The 22721-nt window shown below is 40.8% G+C and overlaps 1 protein-coding gene across 10 annotated transcripts in view; it reads right to left on the reverse strand.

The window, feature by feature from the left end:
* KLHL13 (kelch like family member 13) overlaps positions 1 to 22721 on the reverse strand; it is a 201832-nt gene that overhangs the window by 62102 nt on the left and 117009 nt on the right. The window contains exons 1-2 of one of the 10 annotated variants that reach the window (XM_058714290.1): positions 19282 to 19401; positions 17497 to 17562 (exon numbers count right to left, since the gene is read on the reverse strand). The exons of 4 other annotated variants lie outside the window; for them this stretch is intronic. In XM_058714290.1, the coding sequence (XP_058570273.1) occupies positions 17497 to 17562; positions 19282 to 19322 (107 nt within the window). In that variant the 5' untranslated portion in view covers positions 19323 to 19401. Of the gene's footprint in view, positions 1 to 4996; positions 5288 to 5646; positions 6069 to 16779; positions 16799 to 17496; positions 17563 to 19281; positions 19402 to 22721 lie in introns of those variants that run through there. 5 more of the 10 variants (XM_058714292.1, XM_058714297.1, XM_058714300.1 and 2 more) reach the window with 5 other exon arrangements.

Consider the following 22721-nt stretch of genomic DNA (forward strand, 5'->3'; position numbering starts at 1 on the left):
TAGGTTCTCCTCTAAATATTCTAACTTTCAAGCAGAATGTCTGGAATCCTTAGAATTCTTAGTAACTCCAGACTTCCCATGAGGATGTGAGATTTGCATTTCTGCCTCTTCCCTCTGTGGCGAGTGTTTCCAGGGGTACTTGGAAGGAACATTAAAGTATATAAAAAAAAATGAATCTAGATTAATTCTTGACAGGTAGAATTCTTGGAAAGTTCTGAAAACATCAGAAATACTAGCTTTCTGTCTTGCAAGTTTCTTTGTGCTGTATTCTTCAGTCATGTAAAAAGGACTTCAAGAGATCTTTCAAAACACACACACAATTGGCTTTAAAACAAAGTTTTACGTTCACTTGCACATGCCAGGCTTCCTCAGACTAAAAAATCTGGGAAGGAAGTTTGTAAACGCTGAATTCACTATGGAACGGTGTGAATCCTATGATTAAAAAATGATATGATCCCAGGCTCTAAGACAAGCAGAGCATCTATATAAAAGGGGCAAAGTGTCTTCTAGTTGGACCACCCAGGGAGCACTGCTTTCAGACGTATTATCTTGTATAACGATTAACACAAAAAAACTATCTGGGTGAGGACAGCCAGCAGAGTGAAAGGTCTGGAAAACAAGACTCAATGCAAGGAGTGAGGTAGTGAGCTCTCTGTCACAGACAGTGATTAAGGAGAATGTGTATCACCATCTTTCAGAGGTGTCGCAGAAAGGATTCCTGCTTTAAAGGGGGTTTAGGTTCTCTAAAGGACCTCTAAGGTCACATTTATCTCTATGGTTCTCCATTAGTAAGTCTTAAAGGAGCTTACGTTTACGTTTTTTTCTCCACGTAATTTTGTTAGAGTGAGCATTTAGTAAAAACAAATTAAGCAGACAGAAATAAAAGTTTATGTAGACACTAATGGTGAAAGTGGCTAAATACATTCTTTTCTAATTTGAGATTATCAATTTAAGAAGTATTTTGCTAAATAAAATACGATTTCTAAAACCACAAGGTTTTGTTTTATTCCCTAAATTGGGGGGGGAGACAATCTTAGGGAACAGAAAAGATGTCAAATTTAGAAAATGCCTAGTTTTATTTGATCTCTTTTTTGAATCACCCATAAACAAGGGATACTTATCTAGGATGCACAATCTTTTCTCAGGAAATCCAGATACTGAATTTTAATGATGAAATGATAGAAAGCAGTTGCTGTAAAATACTGTGCTATTGATATTTACTACAAACTCCATTTTACATATTAAACAAAATAATTGTAAACAGGAAGCTAACCGAATGCAAGTGCATTAGCCAAAGGGGGACAAGTCTAATTTACTAGACTCCTTCTATGCTCACTGCCTTTTAGACTGAGAAAGGTGAAATTCGAAGGAAAACATCTCACAGCGTCTGCCTTGCTAGAATTCACTGTTACATTGCACTGGTTAATTCCTACCCATTGTCTTCCTCTTTTTGCCACACGGTTATTATCCAAAGTTTACTGCTTGTGAAAAAAAAACATGAAAGGATTGCTAATGCTAATCCGTTCTATCTCAGTGTGCCCTTAGAAACTAACAATACGTTAACCCTAGAACATTAGCCTGAAGGAACCATTTGCTGTTTTAAAACAATGAATACCAAAATACCAGAAAGCCACTTAGATGTGACTGCCCTTTCAGCTTTATCAATTTAGGCAAAAGGACAGGTTAATTTATATGGTGCACACCTGTCAGGAGCGCAGTCTTTACTAATTCAGTTTACACTGACCAGGAGATCCTCCCTCAGGCTAAGGCTGAACTTCAACCTACTGTTGAACAGAGGGTAACGCAAACACGTCACTCAGATTTCCATCAAGACGGTCCCTTCAGAGAATCCCATTCCACGTGGGTGGCACACCACCCTGCAAGGGTGCAAAATGGAAGCTGAAGGAAGATCAGATCTACCCAGTTAAAGATGAAGTATTTGGTAACCAAGCTACCTGAAGGCCAAAGGATTTTTTTTCCCCTAAATCTTTTGTCTTCAAGGTACGACTCCACTATTCCCGAAGCATACGATAATAGAGCGCGGAGGGCGCTTTATGCTATGGAAGAAACCATTTTCTTTAATGTCGTCATAAACATTGTCCTTATCATCAATCAACCTGAAAAATATGGAGAGCTTGCAACTCTCAGTCAGGCTTTCAAGACGGAGAAAGAAGACCCACTTGGGTTTGAAATCCACAAGGGAAGAACTGCCTTTCTGCGCAGTGTTTGCAGTAACTGAAATGTTGTCTCTTGTACCTTTCACCAGCGTGCCAGCACCGCCCTACCTACGGCACCAACACAGGAGCTCTAGCTGAGGGGCACCTATACCAGGTGGAGAACGAGCCCACAAGGAGCCTTGACAGTTTTTCCATGCTTGCTCAATTACTACAGCACATTTTGACTACAACCGAAAATATTTTTCTTGAATTTTCAGTCTAGGAAAAACTACCCACATCTTCCATGAAAACCACGTCACGTGTATCTGACAAATCACAGTAAATAATGCGAAAACACTACAAACCAATACTACCCAAGCAAACGTATAAAAGGATGTTTCTCGTCACTGTCCAGAACTCTATATCCAAGATAATATTTTAAATGTTTATACGTGAGCTTGTAGACAAATTCTAAAATATCGCAATTGACCAGAAAGTCGGAATTAAACTGTTCCATCATAGGGCAAAGGCTTTAGACTCAAAGACACCAAGAACCATTTAACCTGTGTCTGCCGGCTCAGCAACTGTGAGAGCAAATATAATGTTTCTTGACTTGGTGTTTTAACTTAGTCTTTATAATTTTTGCGAGCGAAAATGATGCTCAACTTAAGTATCCCTGTGTGTGAAGTGTTGTGGAATAGTTACAACATGTTACCCATGATATTTTTATTTCTGGCCAAGTAAGACAATGAACTCCAACCTAAAACAGTCAAAAACTAAGCAATGTATTACCAAGCCCAATTTAACCTCCCCACGCTAGTCTTTTCCTATATTTAACGTTTTCCCTGTGTACATTTACATAATATTTTAAAGCCTGTGTTAATTTATTTATAAAGAAAAATAAGTTAAGGCCAATTTAATAACACAGACTGTCACAATGTCAAAACAGTGTAACCTAACGCCAGCCCTTCAAGTATATTTGTCCGTTCTACCTCTGTGCCACTACCAAGAATCAACATCAACATGCAAAGCTCTGTGGAATTTTCTAGCTTCTGCCATCTATATCAATTCATTCATATCATCAGGTCAAAGAGGTGACTGCTTAAAAGGAAGAAAGGGATTCATTCAAGATGTTTTACTAGGCTGTATCCGAGCCTGTGGCTAGTATGAATTAATACGATATAAAAAATTTTTTTAACCATCTCTAAAAATTGGAAAACCAGCTGCAATTTGGATCTTCTGTATAGTAAAACATAGTAGGAAGATAACACTCATTATTAGCCATTATTTATTGTACCCTACTGATTTTAAGTTTTGGGGCGTGTATGCTTTGTTTTGTTTTCACAATTAAGTTGCTTTTGGTAAATCTTTGCTCATTTCTCACCAGCCAAGATTCATAAAGTCAACAGGCACATCTCATTTTCTCAAATTATTTGAAGGAGCTCCATTAACTCGGCACCTCCACTAATCTGTGCTTTTGACACATTCAGCTTTTGAGAGACAAGCAGAACCAACCTTCCCCCCCCTTTTTTTTCTTACAAATATAAAGTTTTAACTTGACAGGAAGAGTAAAATTAACAGACGGAGAAAATCACCTGAAGCATCTCTAAGGAAGGACATAAAAAATTATCTGAAAACAACACGATGACGGGATTTCACTCTGAAATGTGCTCATTTTTCAGCGCTTTCTAGGGAAAGATGCGTTTGGACTGAGAAGATGGGCACCCTTCCTCGGCAGCTGAAATCCTTTCAAAGAACCAGAGAAGACACCACTGTGCATCTGAACCTAGCAGAAAAAAAACCTAAGTAACAGAATGGCACCTCACCGGCTTTGTAAACACACAATTAACCTAAAGCAGGAAGAATTTTCCACATCTTTCCTACTGAAAGATATTTTCAAGGAAATACAGTTGAAACAGCCTTGCACTCATAAGCCCTTTTCGTACCAATATTAAAACAAACAAACAAACAAAAAAAGGGTCTACCTTGCCCTTATTCCTTCCTCCACCGAAAGGAAAAAAAGAAGCTTCACAGACAGTATTTCCAAAGGATATTTTATTACATCTCCTGGATTTTGTTTCTAAGGCAACAGTTTGCAAATTAAAAAAAAATAAGATTTTGAAAAATTCTAGCAAGACTTCCCAATATGTTTTAGTATATATTTACTTAAAATAAATTTCTAAAATAGGCATTTGTAGAACATACTTTGCAACTCCATGTAGATATGTAGCTATTCATAGAACCGTAACTTGCACAAATTTGAACTTACACTTCTGAACTTGAATTATACAACCGGGAAAGATATAAACACCAAACTTATTAATATTCATACACAACGCAAGAATAAAAGTCCGGATTAAAAGACCCATTTTCTGATCAATGCGTTAACTCCGAATGTTTCAGATTCATCAAAAAAAAAAAAAAATTATAGAACACATTTCCTTATTTAACACCACACCAACATCAACCACAAAAGAAGTCATCTAAGTATTTCAGATATACAAAAATTCAGCAAAAAATCCAACCAGTGTAAAAGATCAAAGTTTATCCTTATGCAATTCCTTAGGTATACCTTTAGACTTTTTTACATCAGTAATTCGATCACCATTAAGCACGTTAAATGAAAATAAACAAACTCCTAGGACAACAAACCGAAGGTAAGACGTGGGCATGCCAATATATTTAATGATAAGCAAGCTTGAGGTTTTTGATCTTGTGGGTTTTGGGATGTCGCTGCTTGGGATTTTTACCACCACCCCCCCCCCTTTTTTTTTTTTTTTTTCCACAAGGTTGATCCACGAATGAAAGCCCACTTTAATATCCTCTTTTCTCTCACTTACATGTATGCTGGAGAAAGTGGAGTTGACCTGGATGTTTTAAGCACAGGAACTGGGAATTTCCAGATAGCAGGAGAGCCCGTTTTCCATTTCAATGGCATGTTGTCACTACGGTACTACAATAACAGTAAACAGCGTTTCCATGACAGAGTACCAACTAGGACTTCCATTCCACGCAGCCCCGACTCGGCAGCGGCGGCCGCCGAGAACAAGCCAACGATCCTGTCAGTGCCCTGAAACCGACGCTTCCAATCTGTAAAATAGGGCTGCAAGGTACCTCCTTTAAATCCTCCTGTCCCCTAAAGCAAGATGATGATTCTATCGTTCTAACTCAACAATAGTGCCACCTCGTTAGGAAAGCGTTGACTGCAGTATATATATATATATATATATTTTTCTTTTAAGACTGCACCGTGCATACCACACAATGCAGCTTTATTTAATAAAAGCGGCTGGGGTTTTCTTTCTTTTTCTTTCTGTCTCTCTCTCTCTCTCTCTCTTTTTTTTTTTTTTAAGCTTGCAACACCATTGTTCTACCTTAACAGGGATACTGCAGCCCTGTACTATATTCTGCGCCTATTAACCTGATTTCTGACCAATAGTAGCAGGAAAAAAAAAACAGAAGGGTTTCACAGGAAAATGAAACAACATACCTACTCAGAATACACTTGTCATCCTCTGAACATTCTTCTTTTGAGCTGCAACAATACAAATGGGATATAAACCTCAGCATAGCCTTAGGCCACAGCTAATAGAGATCAGTGACTAAATTCGGCAGCCTGCTTTCCTCCTGTGCGAGCTCTGGCCACACAATACAAGAATGCCATTATGGGAAAAGCCCGTTTAAAAACTGCCAGTCTCTCTGTTTTCCAGTTAGAAGAAGGCAAAATGTAAGAACAAATATAAACTGCTGCGGAACTCTGCCCGCTCTTCTAGCGGCTTCTGATTCAAGTTGCTCTCCTTTCCCTATTCTTATTTCCAAGCCGGGATGAGCAAAATCGCATACAGTGACAACATGCTGTGGTAACACGAATACCACTCTGTCTTCTGCAGCAGAGCACAGAGTAGTGTGCTCTTAATAGCAGTCCTCGGAGAGACGCTATCAACAATCTAATTCAAGGCTGCCCTCCCCTTCTTCTCTCCCCTACGTCCCCTCGCGCTCACCCCCCCCCTCGCCTCCCCCCCACCCCCAAAGAGCTCACAAATTGCCTAGAGGAGAGACCAATGCTGCCGGCCAAGCAGGTGTCCAGCAGGGACCGTTCCAAAGCTCAGCGGCGGGTCCGGTAACCTCTAGGGGTTAGTGACTGACAAGGAGATTGAAAAATTCAAGCTGCTGTCAGAGGCAACTGGAGGTATTTCGCGAAAGCAGTGGCAAGTAGACGTTTCATCTATATTGTTTTAAAACACTGCCAGAAAATAGCATCCTCGTAAGTGCCCTGAAAGTGACGGGGGCGGGGCGGGGGGGGGGGTTGTTTTAAGTTTCTCTTTCAAGAACCCGACTCACAAATTTTCTACACGATTCTGAGACGTGAACATAGGGCAGACGGGTATTATGCTGAACTCTTTATTTACAGGCTGAAGAATTTTACAATTTCACCTCTGATGTAGGCAAGTCGCCATCACTCAACATCTACCTATATAACCAGAATTATCTGCCTTCGCCAATGCAAGCTTAGGAAAAGCAGACTGCCCTTGTCGTGGAAGCCACCAAAAAAATCACTGCAGTGACAAAGAGCTCATATTTCTTTTCAAGTTTGTATGCAAACAATAAACTTCTGCTTCTAACTTAAGTAGCTGGCTTTCAGATACTCTTTCCAAATTATTCCTAGTTTTAATTGAAAAGATTGAGATGTGGTCCCTTAAGAGGCTCTCTTATCTGTATTCAAAAAAGGCACAGGGGCGCCTGGGTGGCGCAGTCGGTTAAGCGTCCGACTTCAGCCAGGTCACGATCTCGCGGTCCGTGAGTTCGAGCCCCGCGTCGGGCTCTGGGCTGATGGCTCGGAGCCTGGAGCCTGTTTCCGATTCTGTGTCTCTCTCTCTCTCTGCCCCTCCCCCGTTCATGCTCTGTCTCTCTGTCCCAAAAATAAAAAAAAAAAAAAAAAAAAAAAAAGGCACAGATGAATGTGACCAGAGGAAGCAACTACTTTGAAAACTTCCAAAATACAGAATTTAATGTACCAGAAATACAGTGTGCAATGAGCTAAGGTAATCACAACTAACCGTCCTTTAAGATCCACATCCATATTCAGGCCCAAAGTATTTTCCTATGAAAGCCAACCATACATGTACATTCGGTATATACACACACCACAAGCAAACATACATATATGGAGAGAAAGGTTCTTGTGAAATCCTGACCAGTAATGCACAAACGCTATCAAATAGTAAGGAGATGTCAGCCATCACTAACTCACAAATAATTTTGAATCCAATCTATCCCAAACACCCCCAAAAACCCAGGCAAGCAACTGAAAAAGTTAAATTATATTTCTCTTTTTAGTACCCACACACAAAACTGTCTCATAGAAATCTTCAGAGGAATCTGAGAAAGGAGTATTTATCAATACCCTAATGAGCAAAGTACATGTAAAAGGTTAAAACCAAACAGCACCACTAATGCAAATAAACCACAGTCAATATTTTACATTAGAAGGCTTTGTGTAATAACTCTGAAGAGTTATGGGACAAAAAGTTTCCAGGTACAACAATCAGGAGCGGCAACTTGTTGGAAACCCCAAGAATAAAATAAAACACACACACACACACACACACCCATCAGGCAAGTTTGGAATGTTCCATTCCAAAAAGGTGAAGCATTCTCAAACATTTACAAATATAAAACACAAAACAGCTACACAAACTAGCTGTAGGTAGCAAGGAGGGGACGTTTTAGAAAGGAAGCTCAACCACTTTCCAGCTTCTGAAAATCTTACAAAACAGTAACTGCAAATAGAACTTCTGAGAACAAAGACCCCCCCGCCCCCCGCCAAACCTATATAAAAACATGGTTAGTGAAGCGTTTCGAGCGGTCTGTAAAGTGCACTCAACATTTATGAGGGGGAAATAGGGTGAATGTATAGTTTTCCAAGTCTCCAAACAGGTGAAGATGACTTTATTGCAAAGGTTCTGCAGTTATTAGCTTTCTGTGAACAATCAACTTATTCAAAAAAAGCAACATAATCTTTGTCTAACCTCAGGTCCCACAGGAATCAACCAGCACCAACAAATCATCTATGTCAATTTCCAACCTAGATTTCTCTTGAAGTTTAGAACCTGCTCTTGTAAAATAGAAAAAAAAAGAAAATAAGACTGCTCCCTCCACACCACCCTCGGTGCTTATAAAGACCCCAAACCCTAAAAGCTTACATCTGATGCTGACCATTTATTTCTGTTCAGTTTTTCTGCTTTAATAAATTGCTAGGAGTCCTTTGTAATGATCTCTCATGAGCAAGCAACTAATATGCCAAAGGCTTTAAAAAGAATTCCTTTAAGCATAAATATAGTCCATGAAATACGCTTTACGCTATTAATTTGGTTAACATCATTCTTCATACATTGTTTAGAAATAAACTTCAGCCAGGTAAAATCACCCCAATTGCAAATTAGCAGAGTCCAAATGAATCAGATTTTACTACCCTGACAGCGACTCCAGTAGCCAACTATCGAGTGTAATTACCATTACATCCTGGAACTGAAAATGTTTTCACCTACAGAGTGAAAGGGAGCAAATGATTAAGTGTGGGTTTTAAATATAATTTTATGCAGGCTCAGTGTCCCACTACTTTAATATTTAGGCTGGGAAATGTCAAAAACCCTCATTGACTTCATAGGAAACGGTGATTTCATTCATGGAACATTTGGTTTCTACTATGGACCCCACCGCGCAAAACACACAAGATAGAAAGACAACATACGCAAACGCTTGTCAAAGCATTTTAGGAACATTAATGAATCACTTAAAAGTACCTGTGAAGTGCATATTTCAGAGATGTCATAAACAAAGGACAATGTGGGGACTTGGCCAAGGCCACAAAAAGTGTCATTCTTGGCCAAATCTTGCGACATGGAATTCCCTGGTTCCCAATGTAGAAAGAGAAGAATTTTAGAACTTTTAGAATGCTTACACATCACCTTGCTCAGTACCCTCTTTGTACAGATGAAGAACTGAGGCCCAGAGATGTTAACTTGCCCAATGTTCCATCGGCTGGTCTAAGACTCCCACTCTAGAATCCATTTGCAAAATCTTCACTGCAGAAGGTGTTTAAATAGGAGGAGGGAGCAAAAAGTAAATAAACGCCACCACCCCGCTCGCTGAATTGACCATGATGTCGCATATCTGTCCTCTCTCTCCATATTTTCCTGATATTCCCTAAGAACTGACCTACCTCTTCCTTGCAAGTTTTGGTTAATCCTGTGGTAGGTACAACTAGAGACTGATAGCATTAACCACAGTTTGTGTGAGCAGGCACCGTGTAAGCTTCTCTTCGATCCTGACAGTGTCTCCTCGGACTAATCTGGGATATCCACATTATTTGCATTGCTCAGATCGGACCATAGATTAAGCCAAATCGTGTGTTCTGTTCTGTTCTACCAATCAGTAAGAGTATTTGGAAGGCGACCAAGTAGAAAATGTTAAACCTTTTAGAGCACACAAAAAAAATGGACTTCCGCACAACAGAGCAAAAATCTTAAAACATTCAGGGTGCCTTATTATAGAAAATGGAACCGTTCACAGAATGGCCGCATGTACGTGTGTGTGTGTGTGTGCGCACCTCCTTGAGTTGTTTCAGGAAACTGAGTATCAAATACATTAATTTTTTTTTTTTAATATTTTTTTAACGTTTATTTATTTTTGAGACAGAGAGAGGCAGAGCATGAACGGGGGAGGGTCAGAGAGAGAGGGAGACACAGAATCGGAAGCAGGCTCCAGGCTCTGGGCCATCATCAGCCCAGAGCCCGACGCGGGGCTCGAACTCACGGACCGTGAGATCATGACCTGAGCTGAAGTCGGACGCTTAACCGACTGAGCCACCCAGGCGCCCCTTTTAATTTTTTTTTTTACTAGATACTCAGATATGTAGCCTTGCTAAAATCAAAACAGAAAATCCCAGATGTTGCTCAAAGGTTGACTATGTTGGAAAGTCGTAACTTCTTCATCTTTTAGAAGTACCTTCTCACATGTCAATTTCCTTAACAGAGCTGTGTGGATCCTTACAGTCCCGCAAAGGATTTACACCTATGACTATGTCTGGGATTAATATAGTAGCTATCCCCTTTCTCACAATACAAACAAGCACAAAAACACAATTGTTTTGCCGGCACACACGCGTACATATGCGTGCGTGTATGCACGCATATGCATATACAGAATTCCTCCCCACTGGCAGGAGTAAAGTGTAGGCAAGCACTCTTCCCGTCTTTGACATGTTCAAAAGAGAAGAAGGATACTGAGTTTTGGGGGAAGGAGGCAGGCACAGAACAGCCATAAGTGGGGATGGTAAGCCGGCAAGCCAGGAAACAATAGGAAAAGGGACAAAAGGAGAGGACAAAAAGGGCGAGGAGGGGAATGGCTGGAGGGAAGGAGAATGAGAAGCCAGAATGGTAGTAGTTCCCGGATGTGGCAACTTTTATACTTGGGGGTCCAATGAATGAGGTTATGGGACTAAGATAGGAGTTGGGGTAGGACAGCAAATACAGAGGGACTGAGCAGGTGACAAGGAAGGTCCAATTGCTGGGGACCCAAGGGCCCACAGGTTCTGACTATCCTTACTCTCTAAAAAAAAGGATTAGCACTGAATGGGAAATTTGGAAGTTCTTGCCCTTTCTTCCATCTTGTGTTTTCTGTAGTCTCTAGATTCTAGTAAAATCTGTAAGTCTAGTAAACTCTGTAAGTTTTTTTTCTTCCCCTTGGCTACCCCTGAGTGCCTCATTCATAGATGATTCCCAAATCCACATGCCCAAGTAAGTCTTTGCACATCTATGACATGAGCAAACGAAATCGATCCTTAAGTATCCCCCTCTATTAACAACTGCCTTAAACCCCAAACCAAAGTGTTTGTATCAGGTGTGGTGGTGGTAGACAAAAAAAACTTTTTAAATCACATACCTGATTTTGCATTCTCATTTTCAAAGTGTTTGAAAAAGGCAGTTTAGAGAGGCATTGTATTTATCGCCATCAGATAGAGATAATGTGTCTAGTGGCCATGCTTTAGTGCACCCTATGTCCCCACTGTGCGACTTCATCTGCCTGAGACACCCTCCCTGCTCCTCCCTCAAGGAGTCCCCAATCTTTGTATCTTCCTAACTGAGCACTGCTCCGGGCATACAGGAAAGCACTCAGTAAATATTTGTCGGGTAAACTGAAAGAGAAGTTTACAAGCAGAGGGGTGATTAAATAAGAATTCTGTTCTGGGGCACCTGGGTGGCTCAGTCGGTTCAGCATCCGACTTCAGCTCAGGTCACGATCTCACAGCTTATGGGTTCGAGCCCCGCGTCGGGCTCTGTGCTGACAGCTCAGGGCCTGAAGCCTGCTTTGGATTCTGTGTCTCCCTTTCTCTCTGCCCCTCCCCCGCTTGCACTCTGTCTCTCTCTCTGTCTCTCAAAAATAAGCGTTTCTAAAAATTAAAAAAAACAAAAACAAAAAAGAATTGTGTATCAAAGCCAGGATATATCCTGGAAGGATTTTTAAATCTTGACTCTGCTCGAAAAGCAGAGTTCAGGTAAAAAGAATATTCACCTGTTAATTTGATAATTTTAGGCTATGAATTCCTTAAAATGAAAAAAATTAGATATACACATTATCTTGTTAAAAATAAGTATATGCTGGGGCGCCTGGGTGGCTCAGTCGGCTAGGCGTCCGACTTCGGCTCAGGTCATGATCTCCCAGTTCGTGAGTTCGAGCCCCGCGTCCGGCTCTGGGCTGATGGCTTGGAGCCTGGAGCCTGTTTCAAATTCTATGTTTCCCTCTCTCTCTGCTCCTCCCCTGCTCATGCTCGGTCTCTCTCTCCTTCAAAAATAAATAAAAATATTAAAAAAAAAAATAAGTATATGCTGAAGAAAATCACCCAGAATATATGCTTTTTTAAAATGAAATAAATGCATCACTTATGATGTCTGCTCTCATCTCAAATAATGATAATATATCTGTTGTCTCCCAGCAAATTCCTAAGTATCTCTTAAATTATAAATAAAACAGCCAAACCATCATTAGATTTTTCTGATGTGTTTGTACATTAAACCTGAAGACTTATCGCAATAAAAAGCCATCAAATATGTACAGTGTTGGGGCACCTGGCTGGCTCAGTTGGTGGAGCACGTGAGTCTTGATCTCAGGGGAGTGAATTCAGGCCCCACATTGAACGTAGAGCTTCCTTAAAAAAATGAAAAATAAAAACAAATATACAGTGCTACTGAAAGGAAAGTTAAGAATATGGCTCTCCTAGGGGCACCTAGGTGGCTCAGTTGGTTAAGCATCTGACTCTTGATCGTCTCAGGTCATGATCTCACAGTTCATAGGTTCAAGCCCCACATCGGACTCTGCAAAATAAATGAATAAACTTAAAAAAGGCATATGGATTTCCTGGGGTGTCTGGCTGGCTCAGTCAATAAAGCATGAAACTCTTGATCTCGGGGTTGTGAGTTTGAGGCCCACGTTGGGTGTAGAGATTACTTAAAAATAAAAACCTTAAAACAAACAAGCAAAAAGACTATGGCTCTCCTGGCTAAAAACTACGTTCATATAAAGCTTTTCAAATAGTTTCACTACTTTTTTTTTAATTTGGCATCAAATATAGAAGCAAAACCATAAAAGTTGCATGGAAACAAAAGAATAAGCAATATTACAATCTTTTTATAAACCCTGAAGTATTTTTTATTAAAAAAATTTTTTTAACGTTTATTCATTTTTGAGAGACAGAGAGAGAGAGAGAGAGCGTGAGCGGAGGAGGGGCAGAGTGAGAGGGAGACATAGAATCCGAAACAAACTCCAGGCTCTGAGCTGTCAGCACAGAGCCCAACGCGGGGCTCAAACCCACTAACTGCAAGATCATGACCTGAGTGAAAGTTGGGACGCTGAATCAACTGAGCCACCCAGATGCCCCTGTAAATCCTGAACTATTTTAATAAGAGTAAATACTTCCTAATAATGTTTATCTATGATGGTCGAAAAACTTTTTTTTAATTTTTAAATTAAAAAAATTTTTTTTAATGTTTATTGTTTGTTTTTGAGAGAGAGAGAGAGAGAGAGACAGAGTGCAAGTAGGGGAGGGGCAGAGAGAGAAGGAGACAAAGAATCCAAAGCAGGCTCTAGGCTCTGAGCTGTGAGCACAGAGCCCAACGTGGGACCTGAACTCACGAACTGTGAGATCATGACGTGAGTTGAAGTCAGATGCTTAATTGACTGAACTACCCAGGCTCCCCAAACTTATTTTAAGTTTATTTATTTTTGAGAGAGAGAGAGAGAGAGAGAGAGAGAACAAGCAGGGGAGGAACAGAGAGAGGGAGACAGAGGATATGATGTAGGCTCCATGCTGCCAGCATAGAGCCCGATGCAGGGTTCAAACTCACAAACCATGAGATCATGACCTAAGCCAAAGTTGGGTGCTTAACCGACTGAGTCACCCCGGCACCACAAAAAACTTTTCAATAATAAGCACATCATATATACCCAATCTCAAAAGGCATGTTAGTTAAGGAAAGTCAACATTTGCTTATATTCTACATTCTTTCAGCAATAACTATGCTTTTATAAAACTCCAAGTTACTGAAAGGCCTTTACAGTAACGTATGACATTTTCCTCAACATTCCAATTAAAATTAGTGAAATCATGCTACTATTTAAAAAATGATACTTATTTCCTTTTACTCAAAGAGTTATTACCACATGCACATCTGCACCATAAATGTTATAGCTAAAAAATGAGATCTAGAAGTAAACTCTTTCATGGAAAGCCAATCGTAAGGACTCATTAAGATCATACAATACTACTTAAAATTTCCACGAAAAGGGGCCCTTTATGTTCAACTAGTTTAATTTTATGTTTAGCATTTCCTGGGCCTAACTATTACAATTTCAAATTTCCTAGGAATATACATCTATAGAAACTACTGTTGACTAAATATTAAAGGCTGTAACCAGACATGAAGGAGAAAATCTTAAATTCCAAAAAAAAGACTCAGTGTCAGACTCGAACCTTGTGACCTGTTGCCATAACATGGGGCTCGAAAGTCTTCATAAAGGTATATAGTTTATAGTCATGCTATTTGCCTCCTATGGTGGTATCCAAGAAATTCAGCAACCAGTTCAATACCTTTGTTTTCTGAACTATTTTCAGATCCTTCTCATTTTCTAATTTAGAATTCTTCTCTTGGGTGATCTTACGTTAGAAAGATTTTATTCTTAGGGAAAGAAGGCGGGTATATCTTACCTTGAAAGATAACAAATATGTGGTGGTAAGTCTAAATTACAGAAGGAAGCTGAAAAGTGTGCAATTCAAAACTGTCATGCCTCAAAACGTACTCAGCAATTAATTCAGTGAAAATCCTATGATGTCAGACATCATTAACTCATGTTCTATAAAGAGCTCACGTGTTACGAACTAACCACAACACAGTTTTAAAGTTATGTCTAACTTCGTTACTTGGATGCAATGGTTGTCCAGTGGGGGGAAGTAATGTATTTTCCTTGACCTCATGTTCTATCACTAACCAAAGTAAATGCAATTTTGATATGAGGAAGCAAAAAACATATTTCAGGTGCGCCTGGGTGGCTCAGTCGGTTGAGTGTCCGCCTTCGGCTCAGGTCACGATCTCACGGTTCGTGGGTTCCAGCCCCGCATCGGGCTCTGTGCTGACAGCTCAGAGCCTGGAGCCTGCTTCGGATTCTGTGTGTGTGTGTGTCTCTCTCTCTCTGCCCCTTCTCCACTCATGCTCTGTCTCTCTCTCTCTCAAAAATAAATAAATATTAAAAAATATTTTAAACAAAAAACATACCTCATCTTCTAGGTTGACCCTAGATTTAAGCTAGATGCAATTTACTTTTATTTCTTTTATTTTTTAAAGTTTTTTTTTTTAATTTTTTTTTTTAACGTTTATTTATTTTTGAGACAGAGAGAGACAGAGCATGAACGGGGGAGGGGCAGAGAGAGAGGGAGACACAGAATCGGAAACAGGCTCCAGGCTCCGAGCCGTCGGCCCAGAGCCCGACATGGGGCTCAAACTCACAGACCGCGAGATCGTGACCTGAGCTGAAGTCGGACGCTTAACCGACTGCGCCACCCAGGCGCCCCTAAAGTTTATTTATTTACGTAATCTCTACACCCAACGTGGGGCTTGAACTCACGACCCCGAGATCAAGAGTTGCACGCTCTTCATACTGAGCCAGCCCGGCGCCCCCTAACCTAGACGGGGCGTGGGCTTTGTGACTGCCTTTCTAAGTCTGTCTGCTCCAGCCAGTAAATTCAGAACCACTCCATGTCTTCAAAATAAAATACATGCTTCATTTTTAGTTTTTTGTTTACTTATTTCTGACCGAGAGAGAGAGAATATGTTGGGGGGGAGAGGGGCAGAGAGAGAAGGAGACAGAAGATCCAAAGCGGGCTCTGCGCTGAGAGCGGAGAGCCTGACGTGGGGCTGTAACTCACAAGCTGTGAGTTCATGACCTAAACCGACTGAGCCAGCCAGGCGCCCCTCAAATACAGGTTTTAAACAACCAGTTACTTCTCGTGGGATTCTGAAGCTACAGAACATTTGAGTGAAATACTATCTTCCAATTAGCTAGCATTTACTTATTCATTCCTTATTCAGCTGGATCTAAGTCACAGACATCGTTGAGCCTTTTTATGAGTCTTCTATCACCAGGTCTGGACGTGTTATGGAAATTCCTCTGATGTTGTTCGGTCAGTAAATGAAAATATTTCTCTTTGGGAATTTCCAGAGTTAATCATTTTTCGAGATTCAGATCTGCAAAGCACAGAAACCTATACCCCAAAAAGGGCAAAGAGGCAGCAAGACCGAGCTTAATCGGACCCTCCCAACAGGGAACAAGCCCTAGCAAATTAATTAGGACCATGTTTCCACATTTGCTGACTACACTGCATTTGTTTTCACCGAGGCCTCCTTCCTCTAGTAGCCATTACCGACGGTGCAAGATTGACTCCTTGAACTTCACAAATACCAAAATCAATCAACTCACTATGCCGAGCCCAAAGCCTATAAATTAGAGGTGCCTGCTGAATTAGTTCAAATACCAGTAAGTACTAAGAACTTACGACTTTGCTGGATGTTACAAGTATACAAAAGAACTCATGTTCTCCGGCCACGATCTAATCAGGCAGTCTGCACAGTCACTGGGCTAACTCTTCAAACCTCAAAACTTAATTTTTCACCTTCTGACAGCAACCTTTTTGCCTCCTGACTGTCTTTAAGTCTAAAATGGACACAAATCTTTCAAAAACACCTCCCAGTCAACATAATACACAGGGGCTATTGCGAGAATGCCTCGGGTGGAGACACATACAGACTTTGACACGAAGCATGGATGCTACCAAAAGAAAGGTGGCTCTTTTCTTTACACGCCGATACACAGAGCACAGGAAAAGTCCTATACCTTGAAGGCAGGTGTTCTCAAACTTTGGTATGGCCTAAGAATCACCTGGGGTGAATACTTTAACTGTAGAAGTCTGGAGGTGGGGCCTAGCACTCTGCATTTTATACAAGTGACCCAGTTGATTTTCCTGCCCAGTCCACCGAATGCGAAGAAACATTGCTTTAGAGTCAAGGTTGCTCACCCCCCACCGGAGATAGCCCCAGCTATGGCGAGGCTGTTTTCCCTCTGGGTCGCCGGCCTTCCCCAGCGTATCAGCGTGGGCTGCTCACCACTGCTTGCCAGTCTGCACCGCCATTATCTTGCCCCTCCCACACTCGAGATCCTTCCAGGTCTGGGTGAGTCTGAAAGCAAGGTCTCCAGCTGGCTGACAGACAGGCACAGAGGCAGACCGACAGACATACGCAGAGTGGGGGCTGTGAAGTCCCAGCCATTAGGAAACAAAGGTAGTCTAAATTACACAGACTGTCCAATAGCACGTGAAAGTGAAAAATTTGTTTCGAACCTTTTTGATCAGGAAGGATGGAGAAGGACACGGCCGTGGGCACCTGTGCTCTGGTTGTGGTCTCCCACTGACTAGCTTTGTGACTTGCCATAGTGCCCTCCCTGACCTGTAAAATAGGGAAGGGGCCCCTTTGTCCCATTCACGGCAATCTTATGAAAACCAACTGAACTTGTGTTTGGGAAAGCCCATTTGAAAATGCAGAGCACAACAGACGGTATGTGGTATTTTTGTAACAGGATAATTTGTCATTTTTTTCAGCTTCATAAACACATTAACCTAGACATTATTCCAAGTTGCCTTGATGACCGAATGTCTTCTAGTATCTCAGGGTCTTTTTTATACAAATAAATTCTCACTGGCAAAAAGGTAGAGGAAAATGCAGACCCTTGGACATACCCCGAAGTTGATTTTTTGAATATATCCTTGAAATCGGCTTGTTTTAAAGACAATTGCCTCCGTCTCCTGAAAGTGGAGTGCAAAAAAAAAAAAAAAAAATCTGGTTAATTGTGGCTTTATTGTATTTAGTTCCAATTTTTCAAAGCATGCTCTGCAGAATATATATTTTAGCTGCAAATTAATAAACCATGTTCATAAATCCTGAACAGTCAATACCACTCAGAACAACTTGTAAATATGTAAATTCACTTAAAAAAAAAAACTTAACAAGAAAGCCGTAAGATTCTATTTGTTTTTAGAAGCCCTCTTAATGTTTCAGAAAGTCTGGAATGAAGACTGACGTTAAATGCAACATCTATTGGCAGCTGATCTGAAAGACTAAACTGGCAAAATCGGGACAGAAGGAAAGGCTTTTCCAGTCAATATATACCCGGCCTTGGAATGCTTTGTCATTTTCTAGTGTTTGAAGCTTAGAGTTCAGTTCTTTGCTGATCCACTGTTTTGCCATAAAAACCTGAGAGCAAATGACACACATTACAAGCTTTCAGGGAACAGATGGTTAATGTTCTTCTAGGTGCGTTTACTACCAATTTTCTTATTGTCATACTGCTCATAATTAATAAAAACATACAAACAGAGGCACCGGTCTCCTTAACCGGAAGATTTGGGTTTTGTGAACTCTCCCGTATCTCACTCCTCCGGGCTAATATAAAAGACAACGATGAACAGACGAGACTTCTGGTACTGCCCGAGGAACGCAGCTCTCAAAATAGAGACCTACTACGGAGCACTGCGGTATGGGCTGACACCAGTCAACTTTCTGAGAAAGTGTAGGAGCAGCTAACGGCAAATTTCATGCATTTGCTTGCCTTTATTACGTTTCATGTTGCAATTAGCTCACGGAGAGTGACCTCTGCTAAGCACTACCCTTATCTAAGTTTGTCTTCAAAATAAACAGTTCGGGCTCCTTTCTGGGTCATCTCACAAGCACTATTCAAGTCACAACTCAATCAAAGTCACAGTCTAATAGTACCGTCAGAAAGACCTTGGCAGAGACCTTATCCAAAATGTTATCCTCAAGCTAAGGACTTCTTATGTAAAGGTAGGTAGCAAGTCTTTTATTTATTTTATTTGGAGCCATGAATTCAAAACAGCATCTCTTTAATGGCAATACTATTTCAAAGTCCACTTTTAAAACGCTATACACATAAAAATTATTATTTTGCAATCATAAAAAGCTACAATGGGTTGAATTAATATTTGCCATGTTTTAGCATTAAGCCTCACCACGCAAATAGCAATTACATTATTTTTTACTTACAAATACATTAACGTATCTTTAAATACAGCTTATTTTATATTCCTATTAATATTATTCCTTTCCTTTGTGTATTTAAGAAGAATCTGGTGTGCCACCTTCTGGTAACTGAGGGAAATTATGTATCTCTACACAAGTCACTATTCTTTATTTTAACTTCAAAAAATATATATATATATATATATGTATTTCTTAATCTGTATTACATTTAAGCTTCAGATATATATACAAATCTATACCACAGTCTGAAAGAAAATAAAATCTCCTTAGTGACTTTAAAAAAAAAAATCAAGCTTTCTCCATGCTTCCTATGATTTTTGCATGGTTACCAATATGTCTCCTGAATTCTACAATACATATAAAATTGATTTTTGTACACCGTTTCACAGCCACGTATGAAAACAACAGGCTTGCTATTGTAATGAATAAGTAACAGCAGTAAATAAAGGAAAAGAAAGATCTCTTACCAATAAGCCCATTTTTCTCTTAAGGTTTGAACTCTCATCATTTGTCATGTTCTTGTGGATCCCTCTCTCATCAAATTCTCTGGAGTTTTAAAGTTGAGAGCTGGGAGGCACGGCTAGGCTCTGCTACACAGTAGCGCACCCCAGTGTATCTGCCTGGTATAACACTTCAGTTGCAGCTCCCAAAGGCAGAAACAGCCTTTTTATATATTCAAAAACCTATGCACTGAACACCTTCCATTGGTAGGAAATTGTAGCCGGCGTGGCTGAACTATTTTTATTTCTTATCTTAAGGACGGATCAGATGCGGGGATCAGAACCACAGGAACCTCGAGCTTAGTTCCAGTTAATTGAACGGGAACAAAGTGCCGGGCTTTAGAGCAGAGGTGGGATGAGACAAATACCAACACCGGGAGATCTGACGTAGGAGAAAACACATTTGCCTGAAAGTAACCTTCTTTTTTCAAGGGTCGCTGCCCTGTTCTTTGTCATGTTACCTTAAATCTTCGTTCTCTGTAACCCTTCCCTCTCCCGTGCCTCTAGTAGCCAGGCATGAAGTCCTAGCCTTTCTTCTTTGTCGATTTCACAGGTGTCTAGTCCCTAGTGTTTGTTTTTGTTCTTGTTTATGTTTTTTTAGCAAATGAGCTACTTCCAAAAATACACACAACTGATCTCTCTGCATCACCCATGTTCGATCTGTCAATCACATTGCTTCTAGGTGACTCTCTTCAAAGACGGCTCTACGTGATGTAAATTAAACGTTCGACACACGGTTTAGTCAACAAATATTTGTTAAGGATTTGCTACATATGTGGTGGGTACTCCGCTAGGTGATATGGATATAAAGGTGAACAGGGAACAATCCCCTGCTCTCAGGGAGCTCTCGGTTGAGTGAGGGAAACAGACATGCAGTCTGACAGCACAAAATACAGCATAAAAGCTTTAGTCGTACATGCCTACGATTCGACAGAGGAACAATAAAAATCAGGCTGCGACTGGGGTCGAAGGATGAGGTATTATTCTCCAGGTAGACTCCAGAAGACGCAGTCTGTGCAGACACACAGAGATTTAAAGGAGTACAACATGTTGGAAGGGTCAAGAAAGTCTTCAATATTACTGGAGGGTGTTTAGGTACACAGTGTTGAGGGGAGTAGATTTTAACATATAAGGAAATCACATGTGAGTGAAGTGGTGTGGATTTCATCCTATGGGCAATGAGAAGCCAGTTGTTGAATGCGTGGATCACTCAAGGAATTAATCAAGCAATGATGCTCAGCACTAAGAACTCATTACGGGGGCGTCTGAGTGGCTCACTTGGTTGAGCGTCCGACTTCGGCTCAGGTCATGATCTCACGGTTGGCGGGTTTGAGCCCCGTGTCGGGCTCTGTGCTGACAGCTCGGAGCCTGGAGCCTGCTTCAGATTTCGTGTCTCCCTCTCTCTGCCCCTCCCCCACTCACACTCTGTCTCTCAAAAATGAATAAATGTTAAAAAAAATTTTTTTTAATAAAAAAAGAGGACTCATTATGAGCTGGCCAACCCACTCCTGAACTCCACCAACTGCCCGTTCTCTGTCTCGTAGGCTTGTTTTGTTCTGTCTCCCTTTGCTTCAGAGGCCCCCCTACGTGAAATCTCTTCCCCTCTCCACTTTTCTGAACTCAACTCATTCTTCTAGATCCAGCTCAAATTCCATTCTTTTCTGTGATGTCTCCCATGGTAATTTGAGTCTCCAGTTTTGAAATGTTCCTCCATTACACGGACCATGCATTCCTCCTAAAGTTTAGCGCACAATGTTCGAAAACCCTCTTCGACTCTTTGCCTATAAAGCCAAACAAGATGGCGCGGAGAGGACACTAAGGCAAGTCAGAGCCTGATGGTAAGTGGCCGAGGAAAGCACACCTCCCCATTCTTCACTGTACACACTCCTCTCAATAACTTCCTTTACTACTCTCAAGCCTGAGAGGAAAGGGCATGAAATGTGTACAGAACTTCATCTGCACTGGGCAGCGACTCGGCATTACTAGGTAACAATGTTGGTTGTACGCATCACAACTCCCGCCGGAAAATTCCAGAGAATTGATGAGAAAGGGATACTAACAGAATAGCTTAATTATAGAGCTGTGATCTTTGGTGGGGGTGGGGGGGGGAAGAGCTGTGAGGGAGGCTTGGGGGGGGGGGCCATGCTTGTGTTTTACTACTTGTGGTAAACCGAGATAATTCACCTGAAGGTCCACACAATAAAACAGAATTCACGAAGACCACAGAAAGAGATGGGAGAGATGGGAAAAGCGAGGGCAGGGGATTGGATCTAGAAGGTTTAGCCTCTCATGAAGTTTTATGGGAGAAAATCCAAGTGTAAGAAGGGGGTATGGTTAAAGAAGGGGGTAATAGTATGAGCTGGAAGATTAATCTAGGGCAAGAAGCTTTACCAGAGAAACATGTCCTGGGGTGTAAATATTTAGTGTCCTCTCCCTGTGGAACCACACCCCATTATGCACAGTGTCAAATACTCAGACAAGCTTTCGTTGATGTTGGCATTTAGCCTTCAGCTTGGTCTCATCCTCTTTATGTGTGCATAATCTCTTAGATTTATGCAATGATGCAAAAACCATGGTGCTTTCTTTTATGTAGACAATAAAAAAAATCTTTTCATCTTATTCAACCATTTTATGTTAAAGAGGGTTAAGAGGACTCTGCCAATAATTTCAAAAAGCAGTTAATACTTAAAAATATTCTTTCAATGACCTAAAAATGTCCCAGATAAAAGCTGTCTGCACCTTCTTTCTTGTTTATTGAGTGCAAACACTGACCAGTTTCCTTTCCATTAACTTATAAGGAAAAAATTCAAATACAGGGGGAAAAAACCAGAGAATGTGATTTTGGATAGGTGCCACACTTTTCTCAAGAATTCTCCACAACGGGGCAGTACTTAGGGGACATAAAAATGATTTAATCCACTAGGTCTTCGGAAGAATGCTTTTAAACCATGTATCAATGGTACCAAAGACTTGAAAACAAAGAGAAAACAAACCAGACCGTTTCCTCATTTAATTTTGTGGAAAACAGAACAATTGCCAGAGTATGTCCCTCAAGCCTGGTAGAAAAAAGGCAATAATCGTTTTTCTATTATAGTTTAAACTAGAATAGGTTTTTTTTTTCCCCCCAACTTCAAAGGCACGTTCACGTGGGGAACGGAGGGGAATCACCACGTCCTGCTAGGACACAGCAAGTCTCTTATGTTATTAGTGATTTTGATGACAGGGTCTGTATTCATCTAGTATAAACAATTCACTTACGTTCCATTTAAAATAGCATCATCGTGTGATCTCATCCATAGCTGTTAAGATGGCTCAGAGCAGGAGGCCTGAGTGGCTTACCGAGTTTTCTGTCGTGCAGAAAGGTCCTCGGGCGACAGACTTGGAAAACCAGTGATCGAAAGAAGGGT

This window comes from Neofelis nebulosa, chromosome X, assembly GCF_028018385.1.
Source record: "Neofelis nebulosa isolate mNeoNeb1 chromosome X, mNeoNeb1.pri, whole genome shotgun sequence".
NCBI classification, from domain to species: domain Eukaryota; kingdom Metazoa; phylum Chordata; class Mammalia; order Carnivora; family Felidae; genus Neofelis; species Neofelis nebulosa.